At 38.3% G+C, this 24,470-nt stretch overlaps 2 protein-coding genes across 3 annotated transcripts in view; one reads left to right on the top strand and one right to left on the bottom strand.

The window, feature by feature from the left end:
- ACMSD (aminocarboxymuconate semialdehyde decarboxylase) overlaps positions 1–10,439 on the bottom strand; it is a 68,882-nt gene extending 58,443 nt beyond the window's left edge. For both annotated transcript variants that reach the window (XM_055316471.1, XM_055316470.1), the window contains exons 1-2: positions 10,265–10,439; positions 2,372–2,416 (exon numbers count right to left, since the gene is read on the bottom strand). In XM_055316471.1, coding sequence (XP_055172446.1) covers positions 2,372–2,416; positions 10,265–10,321 — 102 coding nt within the window. In that variant the 5' untranslated portion in view covers positions 10,322–10,439. The remainder of the gene's footprint in view (positions 1–2,371; positions 2,417–10,264) is intronic.
- LOC129503957 (uncharacterized) overlaps positions 1–17,952 on the top strand; it is a 94,376-nt gene extending 76,424 nt beyond the window's left edge. The window contains exons 3-4 of the mRNA XM_055316473.1: positions 3,150–3,241; positions 17,451–17,952. Coding sequence (XP_055172448.1) covers positions 3,150–3,241; positions 17,451–17,684 — 326 coding nt within the window. The 3' untranslated portion in view covers positions 17,685–17,952. The remainder of the gene's footprint in view (positions 1–3,149; positions 3,242–17,450) is intronic.
- Positions 17,953–24,470: the final 6,518 nt, after the last annotated feature.

Below are 24,470 nucleotides of genomic sequence, written 5' to 3' on the forward strand. Positions count from 1 at the left end.
GAAAAAGAAAAAGAAAAAAAAAGAAATCTCAGAGGTATATCAGTCTTACGGGCCACAAAATATTTGTTCAAAGGAATGTAGGAGAACAAAAAGAAATTTCAGCCACCAAATACTGGATTTTCTCATTGCTTAGCTTTATTTCCATATTTATATATATTTGCATGTTGTTTTTCTAGTGACTGTAATCCCTGACCACTATAATTATGTAAAATACAGATCTGTTTCTGTTTTATTTTGATTTGTTTTGTTTTTGAGAGAGAGGGAAAGAGAGTGTGACTGTTTTGTTCTATTAAATTCTGTCAGAAATATGTAGGTAGTAGATATGAGATTTATTTTTATTCCTATTTACTTTTGGAGATTTACTGTTCGTGAGTCTCTTGCCATAAAAACAAAATGAAGTGAATGCCATTCAAATCCAGTATTGAGTTTGCAAATGAGGTATAAACACTAATCACAGGCTGTCCATTCTCCTGGAGTTTCTAGTAGTCTTGTAATCAGCTCCATTCAGAATGTTCTCTGCCTTGGGGAGATTTAAGGCCAGTTGAGATCACTAGCTCTTGGGCTAAGAACTAGCATTTTTAATGGGAAGAGTGCAGCACAGTGTCTAAACCAGCACTTAGTAGGCAGTATAATGAAGGTGAGAATGAGTTGCCCCAGAGATTTTGATGTTCAAAATGATTTCTTCTCCATTGCCTTCAGAATCAAGTACAAAGGCCTAGACCTATCCTCTATGGCCCTGTCTGATGAGGCTTCTGCCCATCTCTCCAGCTTCTTACCTTAGCTCCCTAAATTCTACCTATTTCTTTTTTTTTTAATTTTTTTAATTTTTTTTATTTTATTTATGATAGTCACACAGAGAGAGAGAGAGGGAGAGGCAGAGACATAGGCAGAGGGAGAAGCGGGCTCCATGGACCGGGAGCCCAACGTGGGATTCGATCCCGGGTCTCCAGGATCGCGCCCTGGGCCAAAGGCAGGCGCCAAACCGCTGCGCCACCCAGGGATCCCCAATTCTACCTATTTCTATTCATATTCCGCAGAGCAGTCAAGGTGGTCTTTTTAAGCCGTTAAGACCCTCCAGAAAATTTGTGTTGCACTGAGAATAAAATCTGGACTCCACAGCTGGGATACTCCTTGTGTCCCCAAAGTCCCTCCCTGATCTGGCCCCTGAGTACCTCACCAGCCTTATTTCCTACCATCTCCCCCTTTCACTATATCTCAGACATATTCCCTTCCTTTCTGTTCCTCAAACACAGCTCTTTCTCACTTGGTGGGCTTTGCAACTGATGTTTTTTGTCTAGGGACACTTGTCTAGGCTTTTTCTTCCTGTCCTCCGAGTCTTGGCTAGCTCCCTGAGCAGCCAGCTCAGTGAATCTTCTGGAATCACTTGCTACTACAGCACTGTTTTTTATTATATTTTCTGTTGTGATCACACTTGTCTCTCCCTGGAATTTGAGCACGATGAGGACAGTGAGTTCACCAGTGTATTCCCAGTATCTAGATTGGTGGGTCTGACACAAAAGGTGTCGGTATAAATCTGTGATTGAATGAATGGATGTACGAGCCAGTGGTTCTTAGGCTTGAGTGAATGTTAGAGTTACCAGAGGCTTGTCAAAACAATGGTCTGCCTGACCTTCAGAGTCCCTGAGTTGGTAGGTCTAGGGGTGAGACCCACTGAATTTGCCTTTCTCCCATGTCACCCCTGCACATAGTAACTGTGCCTTCCTAGACCATGAGTCTTCTAGGGCCTGCCTCCAGGGCCTGTCTGCATTTAGCTGGAAGTTTAGTAATGTTCTCTCTGAACTCCATGAGAATAGGAGATGCCTCTGAAAGTGAAGTCAAATCTGATGTCTGTGTAGCACTAGACTTCATCGCACTCTCAGCCCTCATTATTTCAGAATTCTTTGCCCCTAGCCTTCCTCTTCTTGCTTTTCCTTTTACCAGACTCAACCTTTAATACAAATGGCTATTTCTCTTTTTTATCTCCAATGTTTAATTTTTCCAGCTTGTGCTCATGCCTAAATAGTACCATTTATTTGGATGGCCTTAATATACAGTGATAACCTGTGGAAAGAGCCCAGGTTGCTTTCTTGAGGCAGAGCAATGAATGCTAAAATTGATTCTAGGGTGGAAAAAAAGAAAAAAAAAGATTTCTTAATGGCTTCTCAAATTGCAATTTTATCTTCCTAATTACTGCTCTTTGAAGTCACCCTCACTTTTCCTAGTAATTTTGAGAAACTCAGTGCTGCTCCCATGCCTACTATAAAGTCAATAAGAGGACATTAGTTGAGCTCCCTGAAGGCTGCCTGCAAGAACATCTCAGGCTCAGAATGCCCCTGGTCTAAGGCACATTCGCGCTTTGAGATACACTCACCTTGCTGTGGTGTTGGAGCTGCACCCAGCCTCCATAGCCGAATCGCTGTTGGGGAGAAGCACAGTTAGACTGGAAGAAAAATTAGGGAGGACTACAATAAAGGGGTATCTCTGGGGCAAAGGATCTTGAGCTCCATCCTACCAGGTATCACCTTCCTATTTTCTGCCCCCACACCCATGTATCACATACTCAGTATTGATATTTAAACCAATTTACTTTTTTCCCTCAAATATATTTATTCAGAAGGAAAAGTCTATATCACAGAAGTGCTTGTTTTACCTAGGTTGCAATTTTTTTAAAGTTGGGTTTGTTGAGGTGTATTTTACATACAGTAAACTTAGATCCTTTTAAGTGTAGATTCTATGTGTTTTGACAAACCCGTGTTGGGATCAAAATAAAAATAGAGCCAGTCTTTCATCATCCTGAAATATAATCTCATGCTCCTTTACAGTCAACATTTGACTCTTGTTCTCAATCCCCACCAGTCTGATTTCTAAGTTTGACTTTTCCAGAATGTTAAGTTAAATCATACTTTGTGCATCCTTTTTGAGTGGATTTGTTTTCACTTAGCAATACTTTTGAAATCCATCCATGTTGTTGCATGTATCAACAATTCAATCCTTTTTTATTGATGAGTAGTATTCCATTCTAGGGATAATACCACTTTGTTTATTCATTCATCACTTGGTGGACATTTTGCTTTTCTACTTACCTGCTATTATGAATAAAGTTGCTATAAACATTTTAAGACAGTTCTTTGTGTTTTAATTTTTCTTAGGTAAATATCCAGGAGTGGAATTGCTTCAGGAGAAACCGCCACTTAGAAACGTGACTGAAGTGGCTGTAGCAGTCTGCATGCCCAACAACAAAGTATGAGAATTCCAGTTGCTCCACACCCTCACCTGAATGTGGTATTGTCAGTTTTCTTAATTTAGCCATTTCAGTAGGTATGTAGTGAATATCATTGTGGTTTTTATGTTTTTCTCTAATAACTAATAAAATTGAATAGCTTTTTAAGTACTCATTTTCCATATTTTCTTTGGTGAAGTATGTGTGAAATTTTTTTGCTAAGTTTTTTTTCTCTAAATTGGGTTATTTGTCTTCTTATGACTAAGTTTTGAGAGTTGTTTATGTGTTCTGGATCAGATATCAGACACTAGGTTGCAATTTTTAAATGAGGATTAATATTAAAAAATACTTATTCGTGTATCACCTAAAATCATTTCAGGGACCACCAGGAGTATGTGGACCGTAAGGACTACTCTTTAGGAAATACCATCTTAGAACACTAACGCTGCTATTCAAACCATGGGTTATAGTCCATCAGTTGATCATGAAATTAGTTTAGTGGATAGTGACCCAGGCATTCTAAAAACCAAAAGAGTTTGTGTAGCGGATGCTGTCAGTGTCCCACTCATCTTCCCTCCCCTTGATACTCCTGTGCACACTGGCATTCCTTCACCTGCTAGCCCCTGCATTTCTTTGACAAGGGCTTCCCTGTTGCCTAGTAAAGCCAGCTTTGATCAGGTCCTTCTGGAAGATCAGAAGTCCCAGGAAATTAGTGCCCCCATTCCTGCACCCCCTCCCCCCGCCTCCACATCCCTCAACAAGTGACTGAAGGTGTATGTAAATAAGTACACTGAAGACACTGGTTTCCCCATCCCTTGGTCATAATGAGTCTGAGATGAGGCATACATTCTACACTTTCATTGACTGCCTTGCATTCCCTGTCTTATTTCTTCTCTCTACTGGTGTTTCCTGGGATCACCTCCAAAGTAAAATTACTTGCATTTGAATCTTTGTTTCAAGGTCTGCTTCTTGGAAAACCCAAGCTAAAATAGTAAAGGAATGAAATGGAATGGAGTAGAGGAGAGTAGACTAGAACAGAATAGAATAGAATAATATATTAGAATGTTTCCCATGTGCTATTAGTTTCATTAGACTTTTCCATTATGTATAGGAGTGTACTGAGTCCTAATATAAAATATATTTCTTCTTGAGATTATGAATAAAAAATTTTCAGACTAAGAACATAGGTATATATGATTCATGTCACTATAGGTCTTAAAATTTCATTTTGTTCATTCATTCTTCAAACCCTCATGGAATCCCACCCCTGACTAGTCTTACTAGGGAAGAGAAAATAAAAGTGAAGCATACTTTCAGCCTTTGTGGAGAAGAGTCTTGAATGTGTGGGGCTGGGCTGGCAACTATTAAAGGGTAATGGTGTGTAAGACATGCTGTGGTAGAGTAATACACAAGTTCTCTGGAGCCTGGAGGAGGGTATTGACTGACAACTTGAGTCATATGGTATCTAGGGAGGGAGGTTGAAAAGATAGTCTGGAGTTATATTGGAGAGGAACTTCCAATGTTCAGTGTTTCCATGCTTCAGAACAGTGACTCTCACAGTGTGATGGAAGAAGGGAAGGTGTGGGGGGTGGAAACAGTGATGTGAAGAGATCATCAGCTCTTATCAGTAGTGATGGTTAGGGAAGCTGAACATCAGCTCAACTTCTTGCTTATTGTATTTGGATGAGACCAGCTAACAGTGGTTGTTTCTCATGCCATGCTACAGGGAAGTTGTCTTAAGGGAATCAGGTCTTGGCAGTCCCTCTTCCTAGCTGCCCTCTCACCTCCAGGCTGTGGGGTGGGGGGTGGGGGGTGGGGTGGGAGTTAGGCCTGCAGCATAGGGTGTATTGTATGTCTCTGTGGCTTTGACTGGGGCCTGACCCGAGAGATTTAAGATTTGGTAAATTCTGTACTAGCCTTATTCTCCCTTGGCATAAGGTCTGTTTTTAGTTCTAGTTCCAGGAAATCATATTAGCTCTGGAAATTTACTTGCCTCTTCCCTAAGTGACATCAGAGGACCTGGAGTAGTAGGCTGGGCATGCAAAGGAAACTGTCTGCTAGGGGCTGTAGCTTCTTTTCCTTGTACCAAGTTTCTCCTTTGCCTATATCCCTCCACCCCAATCTCCTCATTTCATGCATTTAATACCCGTGTGCTTCCCCCACCCCCAATTCCACCTTCTCCTGGGTAAAGCTTTGGAAAGATGTATATTGGTGGAGGAGGTGGAATATGGCTTTAACCAGTTACATTTTAGAGTAAAACTTTCTCTTGAATTGGAAATTTGCCATTGAAATCTTATTTTACTATAGAAGAAAAGGTTTTTTTTTCCTTCTCTCCTTTTCTTCTTTCCTTCTATATTCCTTCTTCCTCACTGTCTTTCTTACTTTTTCTTAATTTGCTGAGCAACTTGAACCTGTAAAGTTAGCAGGTTAAAGAAGTATTCCGTTGGAGGAGAGGAATCTTGTCACACATGACAAACCGTTTACAAAATCCTTGACTTTGTTGGAGTAACTTAGTATCTCAAAGTCACTGTTCCCTTATGTGTACAATGAGGCATATTTTGTGCTTCATATATAGCTGTGACATAGGATTTTGTGAGAATTAATTAAGATAAAATTCACAGAAGCTATTGATACCAGACCTGGTTTATAGAGAGGACCTCACAATGTTAACAACGATCATGATGATGCTGGTAGTGGCATTGGTGGTGGTGGAGGAGGTGGTGACAAAGGTGGTGATATTGATGGTTGTAGTGTCTATAGGGATGGCAGTGGCAGTGGTAAAGGTTGTGAGGTGGTAGTGGTGATGGTTGTGCTAGTGAGCTTGGTGGTGGTGGTAGTGACAGATAGGGATGGCATTGGAGGTAGTATAGTGGTGGCAGCCTATATTATCCTTAGGTGGTGGAAGAAGGCATACCCTAGGGTTGGACATTCAAGAGTACTCTGAAAGAAGGAGCTCTGTGTTCCTCCTTCCTCTTTCTTGGGAAGCACAAAATTTGAAGACTTTGTGTTTCTCCTAAGCCCCCTGCAAAGGCCTAACCCATTTAGGGCAACTGCTCTAAGTTTGGGCTCTACATAATTCTGCAGCTGTCATCCTAGGTTAAACCAAGCCTGGGGTCTGAAATTTATGAGCTTGAAAGTAGTTTTGGGGGCAGCCCTGGTGGCGCAGCGGTTTAGCGCCGCCTGCAGCCCAGGGCATGATCCTGGAGACCCTGGATCGAGTCCCACATCAGGCTCTCTGTATGGTGCCTGCTTCTCCCTCTGCCTGTGTCTCTGACTCTCTCTCTCTGTCTCTATGAATGAATAGATAAAATCTTTAAAAATATATTAAAAAAAAAAGAAAGTAGTTTTGGTGAGAGCATATGCCAGGAGGCATTTATAGTCTAAAAATGTTTGACTGACAATGACCAGTGTCCCTTAGGCATTTAAAGGCATGATAATAAAAAACAAACTAAAAAATTAAAGGGAATTCAGTTCTATATACAAGAGATATGTTTCCGAAATGGATTTATATGGATCAGAAGTAGATGAACTGAATGGCATTTTTAGTGTCTTGAGGATCTCACACTTTCATGAAGTGAGAAAGGAACTTCCTGTGTGATGAAACCAGATTCACATTTCCTCAGAGGGGTTGCTTAAAAGTCAGGTTATATCTAGGATTTTGTCTCCTAAAGCCTGACAGTGAACAAGGGCAATTAAATCTTTGCGAATGAAAAAATATGTAAATATATTTATATTTTTAGTAAAGGCCAGAATTTTTTGACCCCATATAAATCTTTGCAAATCTTACTATTGGGCACAAAGTAGGTAGTACATAAGTTCTACTGAAGGAAAAAAAAAAGCCAAGACCTTAGTATCATCATTGTTGTTATGAATTATCTCATCATGGATCAACCTGAAACAATGTTCACCATGTTTCCTTGACTCATATCCTCCTCTTTATGACAGCAGAGAGTGGGGGTCCTGATGTATCAGAAACAATTTAATCAAGCACCCCATTTCTACTTCTTTCCACTTGAGATAGTTTTCTTCCTCCTAAGGATCTTTACTATAAGTCTGAGTAAAATCGTTATTGCAAGTGAAAATGAAAAGATTTCTCAAATCCCAGTCCTTTGTAATCATTAGTTAATTATCAATCCAGGCATGTTGATTCTGCTTTTCTGTTTCTTTACTGCATTAGGAGGTCAAGGTTATTGAGATGTGTCCATTAATGTTTAATAAGGAAAGCAGTTTGGGAAACAGCTATTAGTTCTTCCAAAGGGGCTTCATCTTTTGAAACAAACTAGTACTGGCTTCTTTTCATTCTTTTATTGGAAAGTTTGAAAAAAAATGGTGAGAAAAGATCAGAGATTGTTTTGAAATGGTATTTTACCCATTAAGAAACAATTTAAAGACATAGGAAAATCTGCTGTAATTACTGAACTATACGAACACTAAGGCCTCATGTCACCTTAATACTCACCACTGTGACCATATGGACTGGAAATGGGGAAAGAGGGAAAAGAATCCCAGTACTATTTATATGTATATTTATTTATCACACTCCTCCCAGTTTGAAAACACACAACCATTTTCTGCTGTTTTTTTTCTATCATTGATTTGCCTGCAATCAAATGAAAACTTCTACCATATAACAGATCCACTTGCTTAACCTGTGGGTTGAAATCAGATTCCAGTGATCCGTTGACAAGGCCCTCAGTGGGTTTACATGACTGTGGGGAATTGAGGAACAAGTTGGTGTCGAGGGAGGCAGGGGCATTGGGGAACAGAGACAAGCAGGGACATCCCTTATAGCAGTGATATTCTCCTGAGCCAGCTCTATCAAGGTAGTTGTGGTGGAAATGCTGCAGAGGAGCCACCAGAGTCCCATATAGCTCTGGGATAATGGGCTCATTTCTGAATCTCAGGCACTGATTGGTCCAGCAAAGGTAATAATATAAATCCTATTTGCAAGTACATGGTTTTTATGTGAATCAAATACCTCTGTCTCTATCTCCCTCTCTCTCTCCCTGGAAGTCTGAGTATAATGGTTATTATTACTATTATTGTATCATCAGCATTATTAAGTGTATCAGTTATCTTCTTGCAGCATAGTAGATAAAACCCTGGTTTATTGGGACAAAAATGCCATTCCGTTCTTTTGAGGCAACAGCTAGAAGTTAAGAAGTTAAGAAGGGCAGGGGGCACCTGTGTGGTTCAGATGGTTAAGAGTCCAACTCTTGGTTTTGGCTTGGGTAGTGATTTCAAGGTTGTGAGATACAGCCCCTGGTTGAGCTCCACACTCAGCGTGGAGTCTGCTTGAGATTCTCTCTCCCTCTCCCTCTGTCCTGACCCCCTTCTCAAATAAATAGCTCTTAAAAAAAAAAAAAAGGAGTAGGAAGATTAAGAGCCAGCAGAACATGTGCTTAGGAGGTCTCCAGGACATATTATGGTTATAGCCTCCCTAAACTCTGCATCTTTGAGTTCCCTGAGCAGTTTTAACAATGCCTTTGGGGCCCTGCATTGGGTGGGGGCACCTAGAAATTGTTAGCTCTTGGTGACAACTTCTCTGCTCAAACTGGAAGCAGGCTTTTGGGTGGGAGCTGATAAGGAGAGATGGGAGTTGTGGTATAGGATACTAGGTAGAAAGTTTTTTCCCTTCAGCAAAGAGGAGGCACCATTTTAGACTGCTCTGGATCTTCATCACTAACCTTGTGAAGTGGTGTTTACACCCTAATAAAACATGATGAGGACAGTAGCTTTTAGAGCAGCAAGTTCCCATGCAGGCACTTAAACTCCTGGAGGGGTCAGTTGGTGCAGTTAGTTTACTATCTGCTTTATTATATATATATATATATATATATATATATATATATATATATATATATATATATATATATTATTCATTTATAAATATAATAAATACATAAATATAATATATATTATATTTATTTTATTGAAGTTCAATTTGCCAACATATAGTATAACAGTGCTCATCCCGTCAAGTGCCCACCTCAGTGCCTGTCACCCTGTCATCCCATCTCCCCACCTGCCTCCCCTTCCACTAGATGGTTCAGCATCATATGTAGTTTTCAATCTATAATGTCTACCATCCACCTTACCTAAAGTACTGAGGACAAAGAAGCAAGATTAACATTCTTCCAGAGACGGCTATGAGAAGAAAATAGTTTCACTTTCTTGCACAGTAAACCATATTTTAATTAGAGTTTGTGTTATTCATTTTTCCTCACTTGGGATTAAAAAGATGAAACATTATCAGTGGCATGAAAATACTAGAGAAGGCTGAAGATTGGGTAAAACCTGATACTTAGCCTGAATAAAATTCAAACCAATTTTAAATTTCTTCATGTTCCCCACCTCCTTCTTTTAGTATTCATTCAAAAGTTCTTAATGACAAAAGGAAATTTCCCTCTTTTGAGAAACACAGAGAAAGAGACACTCATTGTACAAAGACTTCATGTCATTTTCTCTAGGGTTTTTTGATGTTCCTACTCTCTAGTTCATAACAAGGATTTATAGCTTAAAGAACATCAAAAGGAAAGGTTTCAGACAGTGTCCTAAAATAGACTTAAAAAAATTCCACAAAGCTATCTCTTGGTGCTTCTAAAACTTATTTTAAACATTTTGGAAAGGAGATGTGTTTTAAAGTCCTGGAAGCCTATCACATTCCATTTTTTAATAGTTTTTTACTTGAAACTGTAACTTTAAATTCTGTAGTTGGCACGTATCTTCCCAGCAGCTGAATATGTGATTTAAATGGAAGTAAAACTGCCTGACTTAAATTGTCCAGAAATTTTAAAGAATGTTTCATTTGAGGAGAAAAGGGGATTTTAAGAAGCAGTAACTCTTTGATCAATGTTCTTTAAAAATAAATATGAAAGTAATTTTTAAAAACTGGGAAATCAGAGCTACCAAATAATTTAAAATCACTCCCAGAGCAGAGAAACTTAACATCTAATTCCCCAAAGAAGAGATAGACCTGTCATAGAAGCAGTGAGAAACCCTGGAGAAGTTCCAGAAATAATTCAGCAGATTAATTACCATTACCTTTTTTAGATCTGGCCATTCTTTTGGTAGAATATGACTATGGATGTCAATTTTCATCTCCACAGGATCAGAGGAGAAGCATGTAAAGAAAGATGTTTTGGTATCAAGAGATCTCTAAAGACCATGGAGCTAATTGGTTCACTTAGTCCCTTTATAGCTCCTTTCTGGCACCAGTCAGTAGGCTTACTCAGCTCAGTCTAGGTCCACTGGAACTGCCTTAGTAAAGTTCAGAATTCTGTTTATTTGTCAACTTGGCTTTAGGTCAACAACTCTTTGGTAATCAGGACTCTAGGCACTAAATTAAAAAATAAAATAAAACACTGTACTAAACCTCCTGGGGTCAAATGTAACTGCTAGGTGCTTTTGAGTTATAGCATGTCCAAAAATTGGCTAATCTGTGTTTAAATATTTCTTTTTTTTTTTTTTGAGATATAGATAGTAACAAATCTGGGGCACCTTGGTGGGACATTTGGTTGAGCATCCAACTCTTGGTTTCTGCTCAGGTAGTGATCTCATGGTTGTGAGATCCAGCCCCAAGTAGGGCTCCAGGGCTCAGCATTGGAGTCTTCTTGAGATTCTCTCTTTCTCTCCCTCCACCCCTCCTGCTTGTGCTCTCTCTTTCTTTAAAATAAATAAGTCTTTAAAAATATATACACATAGTAAAAAATTAAATAGTACATGATTAAAAATCAAATAGCACAGACGGTTTTTAAGAACAGTTGATCACAGATTCACCTTATCATTGGTTTCATTCCCCAGAATCAACCAATTTTAATGTTTTTTGTTCGGTTTCTTTTTTCAGTTATTTACTGTGATGTCTTTAAACAATATTGATCAATTGTCTTGTTCATGAAAATTTGGCACTTTGAAAAGTTATGGGGAAAGTTTTACCTTTATGTTTAAATCAGAGAAAGAGCCCATTTTCCATGAGTGTTATTTTTCCCATTGTGTTTTTCTTTCATTTGTTCATTCATACCTTTAACATTTTTTGAGAACTACTATGTGCTGAGAATATAAGGTTGAATGAGGTGAAATAATGCGTGTGTTGTAAGAGATAATTATACACAGCTTAAGTGCAGGGGAAAGAAGAAAGTAACCATTCCACTGAAAGTTGTCAGAGCACTTTGGGTAGGGCTTCCACTGGAGCGTATAGTGGGGCTCCTGGTCATGCATCTAAGAGAGCCTAGAACAAAGCAGCTCTTTATTATTCTCTGTTAACCTTTTCTATTCCTGGAAAGCTTAAAATGTTCAAGGATCTAAGGTCCCTGGCACAGCCTTGAAACTGCTTTGGGATGCTCCCTTCATCTCAGTCTCCACAGCCCAGAGACTAAATTGTCAAAAAAGCCTTCCTACAAGGCTGTTCAACTAGATTCTGGGTAAACTGTAACCAACATTCTTTTCAACTAGATTCTGGGTAAATTATAACCAGTTAAACTAGATTCTGGGTAAATTATAACAAACATCCCTTAAAATGCTGCTCCACTTGAAAGAAAATAAAACAAATCCTCAAGATCCATTTTTAAAAAGTTCGATGAGCTAAAACTGAGTAAGTGAGCCTTAAATCAACATGCCAATACCCAAAGTAGGTGTAAGCACTTTTAGAGCACTTTCTATGTTGCAGGAAATTTTCCAAGCATTTTACTCATATCAATTCACTTATTCCTTATCACAGTCCTGTGACTGTTACTAATTACTAGTATCCATTTTTGTATCAGAGGAAACTGAGGCACAGAGAAGTTAGGTAACTTGCCCATGGGCATACAAAAAGTGGTAGGGACAGAATTTGAACCCAGGGATTCTAGATTCAGAATTCTAGAGCCCTGAGGAGTAATATCTCACAGGGGAGTAGGAAAGCATACCATGGGCTTGTACAAAACGGAGACCTGTTCATTAAATTAGAATTCTTTAACAAATATTTTATTTATTTCATTTTTATTTATTTCATTTGAGAGAGAACATGAGTGAGAGAGGGGCAGAGGGAGAGGAAGAGAGAATCTTTCAAGCAGACTCCCTACTGATCAGGGAGTCTGATTTGGGGCTTAATCCCAGGACCCTGAGATCATGACCTGAACTGAAGGCAGATGTTTGACCAACTGATCTACCCAGGCACCCCTAAACTAGAATTCTTGAACGAGCTAAACCTCTAGCAAATAAGTAGACTAGAAGAAAAAAAAAAACCCACTGGTCAACAATGGGAATCTGTAAGGACACCTGTTTGTCTCCATTATGAGAAAAAAAAAAAAAAAGGAAGAAAAAGAAAAGAATTAATAACAATTTTCTTTGAGAATTTCTTTGAAAAGTATTATCCAAAGACAGCTACTGAAGGTTTTAGTTACAAGTTTTAGTTAAAGTGGTAGAAGGTTGATAATCCTTGACTACTCCATCTCTACCCATGTTCAGAAAGAGAAAATAGAAATCTTTCTTGGAGAAGCCACCCCAAATTAGCCCCCTCAATATTGGCACAGATTAAGGTCAGGAAAAAATTCTATACACATGAGGGAAAAAGCCACCATGACGGAATGCCCACAGAAATAGTTAATAGATTTAAATCTCCAAGGACACAAATATTAGAGTTATTAAGCATAGAATATAAATTTATTTTATATGAAATGTTTAAATAAATAAACATTTACAAATTAATGGACTATCAAATGATCGACCAAATTTGAAAAGTGACAAAATAAAACTTTTATAAAGGAAAATGTAATAATTTAAATAAAAAATGCAGTGGATTAAGCAGCAGAATAGACATAGTTGAATGGAGAATTAATGAACTGGAAGAGAGACTTGCACAGAGAGATGAAGGGATTGAACATATTTAAGAGTGTAACAGAGTACAAAGGATAGAATAAGAAAGTCTAAAAGGAGTCAAATAAATAAATAAATAAATAAATAAATAAATAAATAAATGGAGTCTAACAGAAGTGCTAAAAGAGTAGAGAGAGAAGTTAGAGGAGAGATATACCAAGAGATAATAGCTGAGAATTTTCCAGACCTGACGAGCCAACAAATCCAAGAATCAAAAGCTATATCAAGAAAGATTAACAAAAATAACTTCATTTCTAGAAACCTTGTACTGAAACTGCAGACCGCCAGTAATAAAGATTAGATCCTATGAACTGCTAGAAAGAAAAAGAATGCCTTCAAAACTCAGCAATTAGACTTTCAGCCAACTTCTCACAGCAATAATAGGAGCCATAGGACAACCGAAAATATGCTCAAAAGGCTGATACACATGAACTGTCAACCTGGAATCATATACTTTGTAAAACTTAATTATAACGATAAGGGGAAAATAAAGATATCTTCAGATGAAAACTGAGTTTGCTACCAAAAGACTTTCACTTAAGGAATTCCTAATGATGTACTCCAGAAAGGAAGAAAAAGACTCCAGAAAGAAGGTCTGAAATATAAGAATGAGTGGGAAGCAAAGAAACTGGTGATCGTATAAGAAATTCTAAATAATATTAAATATTTAGAATAATACCAGTCATAACAATGATAATGCCTTCATTAAGGAGTTACATTACTTGCAAAAGGTTGTTCAGCCATAAATTTTTTGGTTTTCTCTCCAAGGTATGCCCTCCTGACAGCAGATCTCCTAATTTGACATTTTTGCAATCTGGATAAGCTGAGACTTTCCTAAATACCAAGTCCTGATTCCCTTTTTCTTAGTAGTTTTTCAGTATTTTTCTTCTTGCATTTTACTGTAAGCACCAAGAAGGAACAAGGATGTATCTTTGACACTTTTCTTGGAAATCTCCTCAGTCAAATATCTAGTTTCATCACTTGTAAATTCTTATTTCTATAGAACTGCAGGACACACAGTAGGACTAAGTTTTCTGCCACTATAATAACAAGGACCCCTTTCCTCTACTTCTATCATGTTCCTCATTTCCCTCTGAGCCCTCACAATATTTCTATCAGTGATTTATTTATGATGATTTAGGTATTCTCTGAGACAATATAGGCTTTCTCTGCCATGATTTACTTCTGAGTGTTCACTGGTAGCATCATTTGCATCCACATGTCTATTAACAGTCTGTTTAAGGGAAACTAGGATTTTCTTCTATCATACACTTCAAAGTTATTCCACCTTCTACCCTATTCAGTTCCAAAACCACTTTTACTTTTTTTTTTGCAGTTGTAACAGCAACATCCCACATCTGGGTACCAAAATCTGTATTAGTTTTCAATTGCTGCTATAACAAAGACTACATCCTTTGTGGTTTATAACAATAGAAGTTTATTCTCTGACTGTTTTGGAAGTCAGAAGTCTAAAATGGGTCAGCAGGGCTTTGTTCCTGCTGAAAGCTCTAGAAAAAAAAAATCTGTTTCTTGCCTTTTTTGTCTTTCTAGAGACTGCATCCTTGGCTCAGACCCCATCCTCTATGTCCAAAGCTAGCAGTATAGTATCTTGTAGTCTTTCTCTCCATTTGTGTCATCACACTATCTTTTTTTGACTCTCTTTCATCTCCCTCTTTTAAGATATATTGGACTTACCCAGATAACTCATGATAATTTCCCTATCTCAAAATCCTTAACATCATCACATTTTCAAAGTTCTTTTAACCATGTAAAGTACATTTTCACAGGTTCTGGGAATAGAACATGGGAATCTTTAAGTGGAGAGTATTATTCAGCCTACCACAATTAGGCATGGTAAAAATTTCAGAGTAACTACTGAAGAATATACACAGAATATATAACTTTCAAACCTGTTAAGTGGAAACTGGAGTAAGAAAAAAAATCAATTTAAAAGAAGGCAATAGAGAGGAAAAAAGAAACATAGAAAAAGTAGGCAAATAGCACACAATAAAATGACAGAAATAACAACATCCAGCTAAATATTGTTTATTAGAAACATATTTAAACTCGGGAGATATAGTTTGAAAGTAAAAAGGAAAGAGAAAATAGCAGAAGCAAACTCTAACTAAAAGAAAGTCATGATAGCCATGTCTGTCATAACACTTCACATTAGTTCCTTCACATTAGTTCAATTAAAAGAGACCATAATACAAAAAGCATTGTTAAAGAAACAGGAGGATCACTATAATAATAAAATGTTCAGCTAAGTACAAAGCCATAATAATTCTAAATTTGGTATACCAGATTGCCTCAGAATATGCAATGCACACAACACATATTCCAAATAAATATATATATTTGAAAATTTTTCCAACATATGTCTCTCAATTATTGATAAGTCAGATAAAAATTGTCTATAGGGAGCTGCAGAGGAAGGCCTCAACACTGGGGAGCCACTAAAAAACCTCAAAAGCATTCCACAGAGAAAGAGAGCATTTTAAGCTCTAGCCTGTCCACTCTGGAGCCTATCTAAGACATTTTACCACAGGGTCATTTAATTAGCAGTTGTTCTAAAGCCCTGACATTTTTTCTCTCTCCCTGCTTCGGCTCTCCCAGGAAAGGAGATCAAGCTCAGAGAAGAGGAGAATTGCCAGTTGGGAAAGGAGAAAAAAGAAATGTGTCCCCACCTGTGGGAGGAAAATCTTTACCTTTCAATGAGGATTGAAGAGATAATTAATGTATTTATTTTGGTGGGTAGTTTTCAGTTTTTCAACTGAGACTGGGTTTGCAATTTAAAATGAGCTTGGAAATTTGTATTACATAAAAATGAATGGAAATGTCATGGTGTCTGCATAGGTTTTCATCCAGAGAGAGGAGGAGGACTGCCTTCACCAAACAGTATTAAAGGGAAAGTGGGAGATTTGAAATGATGCATATGTAACATCTGATGAGCTCTGTGTATTTAGTGTACCTATCACAGAAGAAGAGAGCAATAGTTCTATTTTTGCTTATGAAGACAGGCAAACTTTTTGGCTAAATGAGCAGGAGGTTATAGAGTCCTTGACCCTTTCATTTCCCACTACAGTGATGAGGAAAGTGACAACAAAAAAGGAAAATTATATAAGATCTCATCTCCACATTTAAGAAGATGAATTATAAATCAAATGAGCTTTATACTCGTTTATACTGGCATTCCTTTGTGGGAAAGGCAAGAGGTCCTTAAATTATTCAGTATTGAAGTGTATAAAAATAAAAAAATGGTTTAGACTAAGTCTGAGTGGCTCCTCTCTCCTGGCTCTAATCTGATGGCTATGAGTCAGCTTAAATACCAGGCTTTGACTCCTGACTACTGCTTCTTTGTTGGATGGTCTTGGGAAAGTTACATTGTCTCTGTCAAATAGGAATGATACCAGAATTGATCAAATAGAGTAATATAAAACTATCAGCTATGAATTATACCATGATGTCTAATCCAATTATTTCTTAGTCTGCCATATGCAAAGACTGGCGGGAAGTATGATATTAGTCAATTTGAGGGACTTTGTTTTCCTTTTCTTAGATTATACCCCAAACCCTGGGTTTCTGTGATCCAGGACTATGGGGTAGGGGTGTACCCTCTGTTATGGTCACCAGGATTATGTTTCTCTTTGCCCAGACCTGTGTGTGCCACTTGAAGGTGGGCAGCTCCACTGGTTGAAAGGACCACTCCTCTTCTCCAATTCCCCCACCCCCACAATCAATAAATTGCCAAGTTCTTTAAAAAAAAAAAAGATTTATCCATTTATTTGAAAAGGAGAGAGAGAGAGAGAGAATGAGTGAAAGGGGAGAGGGAGAGGGAGAGAGAACCCCAAGCAGACTGCATGCTGAGCATGAAGCCTGATGCAGGGCTTGGTCCAGTTTCCTGAGCTGAAACTAAGAGTCAGACAATCAGCTGTGCCACCCAGGTGCCCCTTACCAAATCTTTTTATTCTAATCTCATTGCATCTTCCAACTTTGTTCTCTTCTCTCCAGTCTTACTTTGAGGCTCATACCATCTTTGTCCAGGATTGTTTAATTGCCCACTAATCGCATCCTGGTGCACTGTAATCCATCCACAGGGCTCTTGACCAACATGATCTTCCTAAAACACCAAACAATCTCATCTCCTTCAATGTAACACTTTTTGCAATTTTTCACTGCTAAGTCCAAGCATGCATGGGAAACAGGGCCCCATGGGTACTTCACCTCTTTTGTCTCTGTGCTTTGCTACTGTGCTCTGTGCCCTAGTCACAAGGAATATTTGTGCCTCCCAAATATGATATATTTTTCTCTTGGTCTTTATTAATGCCTTCTTTGACCTCTAATGCTTGGAATAATTTTTCCCTTTCCTTTCTGCCAGTTGTACATCTATCCATCACTGAATATTAAACATCGCCTCCTCTATGAAGCCTCTTCTGACAATACCAATCTCCAAATGACAAAAGAGAACTACCTCCTCCTGGAAGAGTTAGCTGAGGGAATGAGAAGGAATGACCCTGAAAAAGCTGTGAATGGTATCTTCAAAGACACTGGAATCCCATGGGATGCCTGGGTGGCTCAGCGGTTTGGCGCCTGCCTTTGGCCCAGGGTGTGATCCTGGAGTCCTGGAATTGAGTCCCACATCGGGCTCCCTGCATGGAGCCTACTTCTCCTTCTGCCTGTGTCTCTGCCTCTCTCTCTCTCTCATGAATAAATAACTAAAATCTTAAAAAAAGACACTGGAATCCCATTCTACTACCTTTTCCAAGGCTTCTAGATTTTGGCACCCAAGGACGTCTTTATCTCTCTCTTCCTTATCAGTTCTTGCTACTTGGAAAAGAGCTAGTTTCAATCTTTTGCACGTGAATTTGAATTTTTTTTACTTCCAGGCACTGTTGAATTAATGAATTTTTGAGTAAACACCATGGGACCAGGGACTGTATTTGTCTTGTTGTCTGTTATATCCCTAGTGAAAAACAACTGTGTAGGTGCTTGTGATGGTTAATTTTATACTTGGCTAGGCCACAGTATCCAGTAACTGGATGTGGTTTTTTTAGGGGGATGGGATTAACATTTGAATGGATGGACTTTGAGAAAAGCAGATTATCCTCCATAACATGGGTGAGGCTCCTTTACTCACTTGAAGGCCTCAATATGAAAAGGCTGTGCACAAAGAGGGAATTCTCAGAGCCCTTAGATTCTAAATGCAGCACCAACTCTCTTGGGGCCTCCAACCTGTCAGGCTATTGCACAGATTTTGGGCTTGCCATCCTTTACAATCACATGAACTAATTTCTTAAAATAAGTCTCTCTCTCTATATACATCTTATTGGTTCTATTTGTCTGGAAACTTTGACTAATACAGTGCTTTGAGTATTTCATACTCAATAAACTAATAAGTAAATAAACATGAATAAGTGGATAAAGTATCTTTTTCAGGAACATTTCTAAGTCTCATGTGAAACTGTTATGTGAAAGATCTAGCCTTTACTCAATATCATGCAGCAACAGGTGCCGTCTTAGTATTTCTGTGAACTCTGTGGCCCTTTTTGTATTTGAAAGATTGGTGTTCATGAGTAAAAACTTGAGCTTCTTCCAGTTCTTGGATTTTGAGGTCTTTAAATTTTAAAAAAAGATTTATGTATTTATTTGAGGGAGGAGGGGAAAAGGGAGAGAGGGAGAGAAAAAGAGAGAGAGAAGCAGACTCCCCACTGAACATGGAGCCGGATGGACACAGGGCTCAGTATTACAACCTTGAGATCATGATCTGAGCTGAAATCAAAAGTCAGATGCTCAGCTGACTGAGCCACGCAGGTGCCCTGGATTTTGAGTTTTAAAAGCCTTAGCCTGAGTCATTGATAGAAAGACTGAGCCATAAACTTTGTAGGATACAGGGTTGAGATGATGTTTTCACCCACCCACCCTAACTAACTAAAGACTCTCAGACCAGGCAGAAAGGAGTCAGAGGAGGAGAGGTGAGTGTGTTAGATACTATGGGTCCTTGAGGAGGACATCCCTCCACAGCCAAGCCTGGGGGCTGTGTGGGAGAAGAAACTCTAGATAGATCATGAGACCTTGATCTGGTAATAGATAGGACCTATGCCTTCATTCCCAAGCAGTGCCTAGGAAGGTGGCAAGGAAATGTGGTTAAATATTATACCCAGACAGAGAAGGCTTCAGGTAGGTAAGCATAGTGCCTAAAGCTTAGTAAGACAAGAGAGCTACAGAGTGATCCCAAAGGGAGACTAAAAGTAGCTGAAAGCAAGCCAGTCATGAAGGAGCCTAGGGTGAGTCAGCAGGCACCTGCACGTGTTTGTGATGGAAGGAAGATGTTCCAGCAGATGCCAACATAGACGGTGGTCCAAATCACATACTACCTCTGCCTGCTAATGCCCTGGGCTACCAAAGAGACTAAGGGGGATCTGGAGTAATAGTTTAGAGTGTGGACTACAGCATGACTTATAAAACTTTGTTTCTTTGAGCAAATAACTGATTTTCTGTGTACTCCTCTCCCATACATAAAATAGAAAATACTCAATTCTAGCTTGGACTGTCAGAATCAAATGAGTTAATTTCTTTGCTGGTATGGATCTGTTCAGGTTTTCTATTTCTTGGTATTTCAGTTTTGGCAGTTTCTATGAATCCATTCATTTCTTCTAGATTGCCTAATTTGTTGGCACATAATTGCTGATAATATTCTCTTATAACTGTATTTCTTCAATATTGATTGTGATTTCTCTTAAATTTACGATTTTATTTATTTCAGTGCTTTCTCTTCTTATTTTGATAAGTCTGGCTAGGAGTTTATCAATATTATTAATTCTTTCAAAGTAATTGCACTAGTAGGTATTTATCCAAAGGATACAAACACATGCACATGTACCCCAATGTTTATAAACAGCAATATCCACAGTAGCCAAAATATAGAGAGAGCCCAGATGTCCATCAACAGATGGGTAAATAAAGAAGATGTGGTACACACACACACACACACACACACACACTGAAATATTACTCAGCCATCAAAAATACTTTAAAAAACCGAAATCTTGCCAGTTGCAATGACATGGATGGAATTAGAGGGTATTATGATAAGCTTAAATAAGTCAGTGAGAGAAAGACAAATACCATATGATTTCACTCATATGTGGAATTTAAGAAACAAAACTAATGAACATAGGGGAAAAAAGGAAAAATAAAATAAGATGAGGATAGAGAGGGAGGCAAACCATATGAGATGCTGAACTCTAGGAAACAAACTGAGGGTTGCTGGATGGGTAGTGGATGGAGGTAAGGAGTAATTAGGTGATGGGCATTAAGGAGGGCACTTGAAGTAATAAGCACTGGATGGTCTATGCAATTGATGAATCACTAAATTCTACCTCTGAAACTAATAATACAGTATATGTTAATTAAATTGAATTTAAATAAAAAATTTTAAAAAGAATCAAGTGAGTTAAGACATGGAAGGCATGTAAAACAATGCCTAGCATAGAGTAAGTGGCATGTAAAGGTTAGTTATTGGTTTTTATATTATCGTTGTCATACAGGCTTGCCAGAATTTAGATAAAACCTCTAAGAAAGTGTACAAGAGCAATCCTGATGTAATTGAGATTGTTTCTGCCATCTGATGGCATAAGGGCTTGTATTAACAGTTGAGAGGTATTCTTGAGAGGTATTCTAGAAAAGTAGGGACAATTGCATTTTGCATACATGTGTGCAGTGAGACACTTGAAATTTTTGCAAGCTCAGCTAGAAATTCCAGGTATTATTATATGATGGGAAGTTTTTTTGGGGGAGGTTGAGATTGATAATCCCATCATGTATAAGCCATATAATGAATGGATGTGAACCACTTGAGGAAATATGCAGCAATGGAGACCAGAGTATAGGTGGAGGGTTAGCTTACTGTGGGGAAGGGAGCATGGGGAGTTGGAGACTGGGTTACAGGTGGAGGGTTAATTCAGGGTACAGAAAGTGATGGGGACCAGGTAGAATGTTAGCTTAAGAGAGGAGGGATTGTCTCTTTTTTGAGGGTAAAGGGAAAGATGTGAGGGGACCATGATGTTTTGAACCAAAGGTAATCAACCCTCAAGAGTTGCTAGTATCTAGGGTAAAAAAAAGGTATCTAAAAAGGTAACTAGTACCTTTTTTGAGGTAGGAAGTGAGGTCATCCACCAAGATAGGGTTAGAGACTTAAAAAGAAAGGAAAGAAAAGAATAGTTATAAAATGGCATTCGAGTTACATGGTAAGTGATTAAGAGCAGCATTGGGTCTACAGTATGGTTGAACTTTAAAAAAAATTGATAGACAATCACTTGAAAACACACAAAGGAATTTCTAGTCTAGAAGAAAATGCAGCCTAATGCACATTATGGTTTTATTAGAGTAGTGATATTCTGAATGACTTATCTCTATATTTTCAAATATTTAATAGTGAAGGTATAATATTCCAATCATTGGAAATATTATAAAATATATGTAAAAAGAATCTATGGTGTGTCACATTATCAGTGTTCTCAGTGTCACCATGACTAATACCATCTTTGGCCATGAATCATAATGGTTTGTCTTGTCTAAGCAATTTTCTTTTCTAATGAAGTGTGGTCAACATACAATATTATATTATTTTCAGGCATACAACATAGTCATTTGACAATTCTATATAGTACACAATGCTCACCACATAAGTGTAGTTACCATTGGTCACCAAAGTTGTTACAATGCTATTGACTATATTCAGTAATATTTGACATATAATAAACAAGTCAATATACAATATTATTGACTATTTGGTACTTTTCATCCCTGTGACTTACATCTAACTGGAAGTTTGTGTCTCTTAATCCCCTTTACCTATTTTTTCATAGGTTAATCTGATATTCATGTTTCACTATGATAACCTGGATATGATATGGCCTACCTGTTTGCTTCAGTGATTGAATCAATAATCCCATAGCAATATACATTCTACTCCAGTTTCCCTGTGAACTATTTTTTAATCAAAACTTCAGAAACCATGAATTATAATTCAGTCCAGGATCTCCTCTGGTTACATTAGCTTTCATCAGATCAGAATAACTTAATAAAATTCTATACTCATTAAAAGCTATGACTACTGGAACTAAGGAAAAATGATTGGCTCACTCTAAATGAGATTTATGAGCATCAACCTAAAAGCTAGTGGTACACTTGAATTTTATTCATCTTCTTTTTCCCTGCAACTTTGAGTCAGAGATCAGCTCTTCTCTCTGACTAAGCCTCTTCACTCGCTGTTGCCATAATTGATGTCTAATTCAGAAATGAGGTGGTAGGTATTTGCATAATGGGGGATTATGTGCTGTTCACTCATAATGGCAATGATAGGGTTGTCAATCATTGTATACTTTAACAGTGCAATGGAGAGAAGAAGCAGAAATAAATGAATGTGAAACCCATAACCTGAAGTGTGTTTAGAAAAGAATGAATTCCACTCCAGACTTACTCAAAGCTCTGATAATAGAAAATAATAATAACTTGTATCCTATGGGGTTAAGGATAAATTGAGCAAAACCAGAGATTCTCAATCTTAAACCTCAAATGGTAATCACTTGAGGATTAAAAAGACTGACCCACCTGCTCCCTCTGTCTGGGGAGGCCTGATTAAGTTTCAACTCATAAGCAATGAATAATATTTTTAGTATAAGTATATCTCAACTATTTCATGGGAAACCCTTATACTAAAAAAAACTATTATTTGTCTAAAATTCAAATTTAACCATGTGTCCTGTATTTTTTAGTTGTTAAATCTGGCAGATCCCTGCCATTGCTTCCCATCCAGATTCAGAATTAATAGTTCTGATAGTTTTAAAAGTTCCTCAGGTGATTCTAATATGTGTCAATTCAGAAACCACTGGCTAAAGCTTCAGAGGCCTTCTCTGTAGACTAATGTTGGCAGAAGCAGGGAAAAAGAAGGATGGGAAATGATCCTTAACAGATCAGTAGAATCTATTGCAACTCCTTTAGAGTATTCTATTTTGTTGTCCTACATTCTGTATATTATTCTGTATTTATTATAACTTATTCAGGAAAGCAGTCATGGTGCCTGTTACATCCACAGCCCCTTCTGAACTACTATATCTTGGCTGCTGCTGAATCGGTGTTTCTAGGTAGTTATGCAGGCATGTATAGCCATGTTCTGTATCAGTGGCCCTTTCTGCTCCCTTCCAAACTTTGGCTACTGGGGCCAGGGTTGGCTAAACCTGGGGAAGGCACATGAACCAAGATTTCTAGTTCATAGTCTGGACAATCGCCTAGGAGGTGGCATGTTACAAGACTTCTGCCCAGTGGGTTGATTATAATTAAATTAGATCAGATTCTTTCTTTGGGTATTTTATTTTTGGCAAGAGTGTCAGCTTATTGGTAATGGAAGCAGAATCATTCAGGATAGCTTAGGTCACTGGCTCTCAAACTTTAATGAGCTTTAGATTAATCTTCAGAGCTTATTGAAAGACAGAATTTTTGGGCCCCACCCCCAGTATTTCTGATTTAGTAGCTCAGGGCTGCAGCTCTCAAATTTGCATTTCTAACAAATTTCCAAGTGATGCTGCTGTTTTAGATTCAGGAACCACATTATGAGAATTACTGAATTAGCTTATGTGGTAATAACAAATTCCAAATTTCAGTGGATGAAGGAAACAAAGGTTTATTTCTTGTTTGGGCCACATGTTTGTCATGAGTTTGCTGGGTGCTCTGCTCTGCAATGTCAGCTTCCTTATGAGAGACTCAGATTGATGGAGCAGCCACTGCATGGACCATTCTGGCCATTGTGAAGCATGCCCTGGCTCTTAAAGTTCCCCCCTGGAATATAAAAAATAGTGAAAGGGAATAAAGAGGAAAGGAGAGAAAATGAGTGGGAAATATCAGAGAGGGAGACAGAACATGAGAGACTCCTAACTCTGGGAAACGAACAAGGGGTAGTAGAAAGGGAGGTGGGCAGGAGGTTGGGGTGACTGGATTATGGGCACTGAGGGGGGCACTTGATGGAATGAGCACTGGGTGTTTATGCTATATGTTGGCAAATGGAATTCCAATAAAAAAATATACAAAAAAGTTCCCCCCTGAGAGTGACATATGTCACTTCTACTTAGTTTCACTGGTTAAAGACAATCATATGACTATACATAACTTCTAGTAGAACAGATAAATACAATCTGAGCATTTGCTGAGAAGGAGAGAGAGCCAAAAGGTTTGCATACTGCTTTCTAATGACCACATAGAGGCTGAAACTAAAAGTGACTGAGAACAGCATGCATAGGGCATGAGACCATCACAGCCATGAACTGAGGAAAACCCTGGCTGGTTGTTTGGTAGTGGCAGGAGTAGTTAAGAGACAGAAGCAGAGATGAACAGAGTGATGTAA

Source organism: Nyctereutes procyonoides, unplaced genomic scaffold (assembly GCF_905146905.1).
Source record: "Nyctereutes procyonoides isolate TBG_1078 unplaced genomic scaffold, NYPRO_anot_genome, whole genome shotgun sequence".
NCBI classification, from domain to species: Eukaryota; Metazoa; Chordata; class Mammalia; order Carnivora; family Canidae; genus Nyctereutes; species Nyctereutes procyonoides.